Source organism: Octopus bimaculoides, chromosome 2 (genome assembly GCF_001194135.2).
Source record: "Octopus bimaculoides isolate UCB-OBI-ISO-001 chromosome 2, ASM119413v2, whole genome shotgun sequence".
In the NCBI taxonomy this organism is placed as follows: domain Eukaryota; kingdom Metazoa; phylum Mollusca; class Cephalopoda; order Octopoda; family Octopodidae; genus Octopus; species Octopus bimaculoides.
Genome location: NC_068982.1, coordinates 144,146,555 through 144,156,000, shown reverse-complemented (window position 1 = coordinate 144,156,000; position 9,446 = coordinate 144,146,555). Strand labels below are relative to the sequence as shown.

Below are 9,446 nucleotides of genomic sequence, written 5' to 3'. Positions count from 1 at the left end.
ACACACATAGTCCCCAGTTGGTAACATTGATTTCAAGGCCCTCCTAGATGAGAGACTGGCATTCCACTTAATGTCTATGTTCCATGCTGGCATGGATTGGAGAGTTATTAATGTAGAAATATGGTATCGTAGCTACTAACAGTTGAGGGTTGCGTAGTCTAGACGGCGTTTTTAGATTTCATTATTCTCTTTAACCCGGGCAAAGCTGGGTATTTCTGCTAGTTAACTGTATAAATTCAACATGTCAAGTGGCAGTATGAGTTTGTGATTGAATGTACTTTATTACATTGTTGGAGAATGTACTTTGTTAAAGTTTATTCAGTCTTGGTCTGTATTTTTGTATGAGCATATTTCTTTTTGCTTGGTCTGTGGTATTGACTGAATAAAGGTAAGATGAAATCCAGGTCTCATTTCCAGTCACTATTCTCTCCAAAAGAAAAGCTTCACCTTCATATCTTTTGTCAATTTATATTGACAAATGCCATAAACAGTGAAAAAACTGAAAAGCTAATGACTTCTGAAAGATATCTCTGAAGATATTTATTCTGTATCAAGTTAAACATCTCCCTGTAACTGTTGCCATGTGAAAATCAATAAACCAATAACTGGTTCATTAGAAACCTATAATCAACAACATTATTGTTCAAAAATTACAATATAGGCGTAGGAGTGGCTGTGTGGTAAGTAGCTTGCTTACCAACCACATGGTTCTGGATTCAGTCCCACTGCGTGGCACCTTGGGCAAGTGTCTTCTACTATAGCCTCGGGCCGACCAAAGCCTTGTGAGTGGATTTGGTAGACGGAAACTGAAAGAAGCCTGTCTTATATATGTGTATGTATATATATATATATATGTATGTGTGTGCATATGTTTGTCTCCCCAACATCGCTTGACAACCAATGCTGGTGTGTTTATGTCCCCGTAACTTAGCGGTTCGGCAAAAGAGACCGATAGAATAAGTACAAGGCTTACAAAGAATAAGTCCTAGGGTCGATTTGCTCGACTAAAGGCGGTGCTCCAGCATGGCCACAGTCAAATGACTGAAACAAGTAAAAGAGTATATAAAATACATCAATTTTAAAAAAGTGGGTTAATATGAACAACAGAAACAAGAAATTTATTTCAAGTACACTTACCTGGTTTGGGCATTTGCTTAGGAGGATGGCTATCTTTGGGAGTAGCAGAAGGCTTACTGCTGGAGCAGGTTTCTTTCAAATCTTGCGAAGATCCACCTGGATCACTTTCCATGCAGCTATTTCCTTCCTCATCTTGTTCCTTTTTAGCAGCCTGAGGTCGAATACCATTAATCAGAAAGCGATTTACACGTTTTATGACTTTTTTCTGTGATGAACTGATTTTGAAATTTATAGCATGACAACGAACAGCATACGAAGGACAACAAGTTTGGTTCATTGTTGGTTTATAGCAGTATTTGCCACTCCTTTAAAAATAAACAAAAACATTTGTGTTATTTTTATTTTATTTTATTGATTACCGCTTTACATCCATTATCCATGCTAGCATAAGCGGGATGGTGTTCAACAAATGTAGACATTCGTGTACTGTTAGAGCCATTTTTGCCACTTGGATACTCATTCCACCACAAATAATTCAACTGTCAACCATCTTTCATAATCAAGCAAACTAACAAAACAAAATTAGGCTAATTTTCCAAAGGTATCACTTATGATTATGCTATCCATATAGCCAAAACCTTAACCTCAATCTCATTGTGTTGTTTACTTAGCTCCAAATCTACTATAATCAAAAGCTTTTAGCTCTGAACAATGCCTTGGACTACATTGTCCAATGAGTTCTTCTGCCTTTTGGGGTGACTTGAAGATTTCACTAGTATTTCTAAATCAAAATCACTGGGTTTCTTATTGTAGGTATATGTCTTGCCAAATGAGAAAGGCTTTTCTTGATGACATCAGTTTTGAAATGACAAACAGAAGATAAGTGATATAAACAATTTCTAAATGCTGAAGCAAAAATTTACAGAAATCTTACTTCAGTCATAACAGAAATGCTACATTTATGCTGTAGGAAATCTTGTTATAGTGAGAAGCAAAGGAATGCATTTCAGAGACACAATTGAAAAAAAAAAAAAATTTTGATTTTAAATAGATGATAGTCTAAATGAGAAATCATCATCATTACTGTTTAATGTCCGTTTTCCATGCTGGCATGGGTTGGACGGTTTGACTGAGGTCTGGAGAGCCAGCAGCTGCACCAGGTTCCAATCTGATCTGGCAATGTTTCTACAGCTGGATGCCCTTCCTAATGCCAACCACTCCGAGAGTGTAGTGGGTGCTTAAACTTAATGATAAAAGATGCAATATAAAATGACTGCAACAACGCTACAGATAATTGTTTCGGTTTGTGATATGGTCCCAGAACACACGTAAGTTATGTACATTGAGAATGCAAGGAAAATTTACTGAGTGCTTTAAAGTGCTTGACTGGCTGCTACTATACAACAAGACTTTTCAACAACAGAATCACTTTACTTTTGTTCCTTTATCATTATTACAACACAACTTCAACTTTCCAAACAAAATTCTCCTGATACACTTAATGGGTACAGATATAGCAGTTTGGTTAAGAAGTTCAGTTTACAGTTATACAGTTTCAATTTTGAATTCATTACATGGCAGCTTCTACAGGTATCTTTGACTGTAGAAGACCATAGTACCGAGAGCAAATTTTAATAGATGGGAACTGTGCAAAAATCTCTTAGAAGGATCTTCCTGTTTAAGGTGGCAGACTTGGTTTAAAACAATCACCTGACCCTTTGATGCTCTTAAGTACTCACTCTGTTGCAAGCATTCAGGCCAGGTGCTCTAGTATGGCCTTAGCCTCTGGTTGAAACCAATAAAAGATAAAAGATCAAGACAGGTGCGGGAACAAACATGGTGTATTAGTTTGACGTTCAAGAAAAATGGAAGACATTTTTGATGTTTCGAGCTTACGTTCTTCTACAGAAAGGAATAAGGAGAGAAAACAGATGGAGAGAGGAAAAAAATAGAGAGAAATAAAATGTGCCTGGATTAATGGTTGCAGATGTTGAAATGACCAGAAGGAAGTAGGTGGTTGGAGATATGGGTGGCAAGGGAGACAAAAGTGATCTGGCTAAAGTGTGTGTGCATGTGTGCTCTGTGTATTTATGTGTAAGTGTACAGAGATGTGAGGCTGTCTAACATGTGTGTGTGCACGCACGCATGTATGTGTAGCAGCTCATGTGTGTGTGAGTAGCATGCATGTGTGTAGTAGCTAATATGTGAGAGTAGCATGCATGAGTATGCATATAATGCATGCAAGTAGCATGTATGTGTGAATGTGTTCTTTTTTAGGTGTGTGTGTGTGTGTGTGTGTATGAAGATCATCATCATTGTTTAACATCCGCTTTCCATGTTAGCATGGGTTGGATCATTTGACTGAGGACTGGTGAACCAGATGGCTGCACCAGGCTCCAATCTGATCTGGCAGCGTTTCTATAGCTGGATGCCCTTCCTAACGCTAACCACTCCAAGAGTGTAGTGGGTGCTTTTACGTGCCACTGGCACAAGTGCCAGTAAGGCGACACTGGTAACAACCACACTCAAATGGTGCTATTTACATGTCACTGGTACGGATGCCAGACAGCTGCTTTGGCAATGATCACACTCAGACGGTGCTGTTAGCGCTCCACTGGCACAGGTGCCAGTCATCGAATTTGGTTCAGTTACGATTTCGATTTCACTTGCCCCAACAGGTCTTTGCAAGCAAAGTTTAGTGTCCAATGAAGGAAAGGTACGCATAAGTGGGCTGGGTATACCCCTGGCAGAGGCCGCGGATTATGGTATCACTTGGCTTGCCAGGTCTTCTCCCGCACTACATATTTCCAAAGGTCTCAGTCACTAATCATTGCCTCAGTGAAGCCTAATGTTCGAAGGTCGTGCTTCACCACCTCATCCCAGGTCTACCTCTTCCACAGGTTCCCTCAACCGCTAGGGTGTGGCACTTTTCCACACAGCTATCCTCATTCATTCTTGCCACATGACCATACCAGTGCAACCGTCTCTCTTGCACACCACAACTGATGCTTCTTAGGTGATACTTGTGCATATGTATGTGTAAGGGTGTTTGTGTGTGGGGGCTATCTAATGTATGTAGGTTGACCTGTATAGAGGTGTATGTGGGATAGGGGTAGGTGTTCATGCACAACTATATACATACTACTGTACATGTGAGGAAAGAAGTGGGAGACCATAATGCAACTATATACTAAGATAAATAAGGTACTTTGATAAAAGAAAATACGCTGCAATATTTATGACAAGGTTTCTTATATATAGCCTACAGCTCAAGGGATGAGCATCTGATTCAATCACCCAATTCAAATCCACCTAATAATCACCAATTCATCTTATTAATTAGAATGTAAAGGAGATACAGTAGGAGTCAAACTACAACTGCTTTACACTCCAATTAACATATCAACCCTGCCTTATACACAACTACTTCATTAAAAAGCTCTTTCTGAGTAGGTTGAGGGTATATTTGTGTTCTACAATTGAAATGTCTAACCCATATGAGCAAGTAAAAATGGACATTAAGACAATGAAACACCCTATAACTAACTGAGCCAAGCAAACCTAACACCATTTTTTTCTCTTCGAAGCCAAAAGCAACACCATAGTGATATTTAAGAAATTAATAAAACAAGCATTAGATATGAGTGATAGTAGTAGTAGTAGTTTCAACTACAGAAAATGTTGTCTTACCGTCTCCATCCTCGATTTATAAGATCTTGATAGTCTAGCACAGTTAGGTAATGTGCCCACATACCTGAAAATATGTAAATAAAACACCTTCAACACTGCTAAGACATCTCTTCATTTCTGGGCTTAGGGAAAAAACAATGAATTAAAAGCAAGGAATTTGCAATATGCAGACAATGCATGCTTTAAGTAAAAGAATATCATCTTTAATCAGCTGGTGATTTAATAACTTCATCCACTTAACCTCAGTAAAATACATTGGCTAACAAGTCAAAATACTAATCTATTCACTCATAAATCTCTGTGTGGATGCACAAAATATCTAAACAGTAATAGTTGTCTGACCCAGGTCAACCCGATTATATGGACCTATGGCTCATATGTAATTGTTCAAGTGACCAGACAATCCATTTTCCTGCCTTTTCCTTATTCAACTGTCATATATCTTGGATTGCATCTTCCAGTATTATGATAAGATGTTATTTTATGATAAGATGTTTGGAAAAGATTTATTATTAAGTTTGGTAAGTTCAGCACCTGTATACAGGCTTGCTGCACAGATGAACTCCCCGATGATTCACATTATAAAATGCATAAATCTGCAAATTACATATGACAGAAATTTAGACATCTCTGAATTTGCAGAATCATAATAGGGGAAACAAATGTAAAATCTTAAAAATACTAATTTTGCATAGATTATCTTTTCCAGTCAATTTTCAAATAATAAGTAAAGATTACTATGGTTACATACTTTGGTAAACAATTAACAATAGAAATTTGTGTTCTGAGTGCATCTTCACCACAACTGACTGAGAAGAGAGGAGGCTGCTATTCAACAACAGCATTTCAATCCAGAAAGAATCAGTATTTTTGTTACTGTATTTCTATTGAAATAGACTCTTTCAATTTTGACGAGCATCAATTTCATGCGAAATTGGTGTGCTAATTTGATGCCCTCACATGCTGTGTGGAAGTTGTCTCCCTTGTCAGTACATAGAAGTGTGCTTTGTTTGTGGCTAAAGTCTTTGCCTCTTGTTTGTAGCAATGCTGATGCTGTCCAGCACCCTTAGTCACTTTTAGTAATGATGAATTTTTTTCCTTTTGGGTTTTAAATTGCCACCTTCATTATTTTATCATACACACAGCAGGCTTCTTATAGTTTCCGTCTGCTGAACAGAAGCTAGTTAACATATATTTAGCACATCTGAAATCCTCTTACACTGTCAGAAGTCCCACTGACTGTGCTGTTCACATTGCTGACATTATAAAGTGAAAAAGAAATATATTTGAGGAGATTTGCTCACTATACTGAACAAGATACAAGAATATGCAGAAGCTCCTCATTGGATGATTATTATTATTATTATTATTATTATTAAGGCAGCGAGCTAGCAGAATTGCTAGTAAGCCGGGTGAAATGCTTTGCAACATTTCATCTGTCCTTACATTCTGAGCTCAAATTCCACTGAGGTCGACTTTGCCTTTCATGCTTGATAAATTAAGTCCCAGTTGTGTACTGAGGGTCAATCTAATCAACTGGCCCCCGTTCTCCCAAAATTTCAGGCCTTGTGCCTATAGTACAAAGGATTATTATTATCAGAACAGATAACGAAGTAGAAAATATTATTATCAGAAATATGCTTAAGCTATTACAATATCAATGTCACTTGTGCAAACTTTTATATCACATTTTGACAATTTATCAAACCACATTTCAATCTATGTAACATGTAATTGCACATGTTGCAGGCAGGACACAAGCTCTCTACAGAAGTCTTCTGTTCTAAACTTTTTTCACTAGGTTCCATGACATTAAACAAGATAAAGAAATTCATAATTTCTCATTTATGTCATTCTTGTGTAATTTCTCAATATTAGTCATAGTTTGATTGTTAACTATTGGTTATATGCTGGTGATTTACATTCATTTAGCTAGTTTCCATTGCAACCACCTCCAAAACAGACATACAAAAGAGGTGGGGAGTAGCACGTCTAAACTGCAACACTGCACCACAGACTAGGACGTTTCTACGGGATCTCTCATCCTGCTAGAAATGGCAGCCAAATATACCTCCAATTAAACTCTTCGTTTTTGAAACAAAAACAAAACAAAAAGAAAAGAGAAAAATATTGCATCACGTCGGCCCAAGATACTTTCAAAAAGGGCGAATAATCATGACTAGAATACCCTCAGTAACAAGTCTGATCAATCGGGGATAAGTTGAGAGCTAAACAACAACCTCTGCAAATCAGAAAATGCAGTTAAGTTCCTCAATGAGATAGATGATGTACGACAAATATGTGCTATCAACTGAACCAACTGTTTTGTCGACAGCCAACGTGAAATAAGTCTGTTTGCCCAGGACTAATGTGTAATTACGCAATAACTTAAAAAGAAATTAACATAACTAGACTTAGTAATACAGGTGTGGCTGCATGGTAATAACGCTTTAGTTTGACCGAAGTTTGCTTCCCTAGTTCAGTGTCACTACGTGCTACCTTGGCCAAGTGTCTCTCACGATAGCCTCGGGCTGAACAAAATCTTCTGAGTGGATTTGGTAGACGAAAACTGAAAGAAACTCGCCATATGTGTGAGGATGTCCCCCACCACCACTTGACAAAGGAACTCGATACAATAAGTGCCAGGCTTAAAAAGAAAATAATAAGTACTGAAGTCGATTCATTCGACTAAAAATTCTTCAAGGCGGTGCTCCAGCATGGCCGCAGTTTAATGACTGAAACAAGTTAAAAGACAGAGTGAGAGAAAAGCTAGCTGAAGTGCGATTTATTCTTTTGAACGTGTCCAAAGAGATAACTAGCATATTCCGAAACCTAGTATGAATCATAGTTAATACATACATAAAAAGCAGAGGTGGTCGCGACAGCAGGCAACTATATCATACGGTTTGCTGTGACTACCGTATTAGAGTTGATTTTGTATTTCATTAATTCCCAGACTAAACAAAATAAATACCAGTTTTGTATTGTGACAAACTCAACTGGCTGTACATTATCGTATAAAAGGAAAAAAAATGTCCTTGTGGCTAATCCAAAGAATTACTATCATATAAACAAATGTATATGATAAATACTGGCAAGTATTAATTACTTATACAAGTTAGTGTTAGATATAAGCAAATGAAGACAATATTAAAACAAAATTCATTGCAGTGGTCATCTGTCTTCGAACCTAGCATTTACTCAACTAATTATGTCATAGCAGGCTTGTTAGATATGTATCTAACTGTCTGAGGTCGGTCTGACTGACTGACGCAGTAAGCAACCCTTCAGCTTCACATCACCGGTTGACGTTGCAAGTACTGCACCAAACTAGAAGTGAATGCACAGTATGAAGTATAAAATAAATTGAGAAAGCTGTCAATATGAAATATTTAACACTGACAAACAATAAAAATGAATTTTCTTAAGACACTATATTCTAAAAGATGTTGGTTATCAAGTGTTCTGTAAGCATACAGTTTTCATAGTTATTCAGTTAAAATTTAAATAAAGTAAAATTTTTCTTACCATGTGAATAGTTAGTATCTGGCGAATTGCAATAGCCACAATGGTATTTTTCATGCTCAGCGAAATATTCTACAATCGAAAATTCCGCCATATTGAACACAATAAATAGCAGTAGAAACTGCTCGGCAGTAACTCGATTATAAGTAGATTTGAAAAACAGATATGACGTCTTAGTCACGAAATAACTATAATAAAATATTAGCCGAGAAAATGAAATATAAATATTAATATATTTTTAGACTAATTCAATTTGTGGTAAATAATTAAAAAATTTCTGGTTATTATTTTGAACTAGTCAGCAGCAGGTATATTCTCGTCTCCGCTCGACACATGTAATTAACAGACTTTCTCGGCTTGGACAAATACCTGTACAATGTTATCTCAGGTGTAATAACTCTTTCCTTTAAAACACTAGTTACTGGTTTTACATTTCACTCAAAATCTCTGAAAGAAGTACAGAGTTTTAGTTTGGGTTTATGATAATATTTACCACTGATTTAAGAGTATTCTATGTCGTCTGCATCTTAACTTTCACCGGAACTGCCAGGTTGTAGTTGGAAGTCTGTTTATAATCGTGAGGCAGTGAAGAATCTTCGTTTATTTGCATACGTTACTCATGACATCCAGAATGTTGTTACACAAATGTGTTCGCACACTACTCAAGGCAAAGTCACAGTCTAAATTAATGAAAGGGTATTTGCCGATTTCTAAATATGCTACATTTACCTATGTACCTGATACAGCACCCAGAGAATACGGTAAGGTCAGCGAATGACTGAAATTCTATGTATTGGTTGTTGTTTATAAAAATATTGACTTAGATACAAAAACATAAAAATTCATTTTTTTTAATGCGAACTATTTCTGCTGTTTTCTCATTTTCTTAATTTATAGGAAAATCAAATCGTTTTCGCTATTTTATTTATTGTGTGTGGGGGCGGAACCTTAGAGAATATTTTTTTCTAAATTCAAATTAAAGTTATTAAAAAATACAAATATAATACAAAATCACATCAGAACATTAATCCAAAAACAAAAAACAAAACAAACATGAGCTAAGAAAGAAAAAAACATCAATTCAATACTAAGTGCATCAATTGGTCGCACACCACAAGGTTCAACGGAATCTACATGCCAACACGCTCGTTAGT

General features: G+C 36.7%; 2 protein-coding genes across 5 annotated transcripts in view; one reads left to right on the top strand and one right to left on the bottom strand.

Moving 5' to 3' along the window:
* LOC106875152 (arginyl-tRNA--protein transferase 1) overlaps positions 1-8,496 on the bottom strand; it is a 25,593-nt gene extending 17,097 nt beyond the window's left edge. For 3 of the 4 annotated variants that reach the window (XM_014923165.2, XM_014923166.2, XM_014923167.2), the window contains exons 1-3: positions 8,296-8,496; positions 4,768-4,831; positions 1,138-1,442 (exon numbers count right to left, since the gene is read on the bottom strand). In XM_014923165.2, coding sequence (XP_014778651.1) covers positions 1,138-1,442; positions 4,768-4,831; positions 8,296-8,386 — 460 coding nt within the window. In that variant the 5' untranslated portion in view covers positions 8,387-8,496. Of the gene's footprint in view, positions 1-1,137; positions 1,443-4,767; positions 4,832-7,626; positions 7,963-8,295 lie in introns of those variants that run through there. The other variant, XM_014923168.2, reaches the window with a different exon arrangement.
* Positions 8,497-8,640: 144 nt separating this feature from the next.
* The window catches only part of LOC106875153 (2-oxoisovalerate dehydrogenase subunit beta, mitochondrial), a 30,760-nt gene continuing 29,954 nt past the window's right edge, over positions 8,641-9,446 (top strand). The window contains exon 1 of the mRNA XM_014923169.2: positions 8,641-9,053. Coding sequence (XP_014778655.1) covers positions 8,912-9,053 — 142 coding nt within the window. The 5' untranslated portion in view covers positions 8,641-8,911. The remainder of the gene's footprint in view (positions 9,054-9,446) is intronic.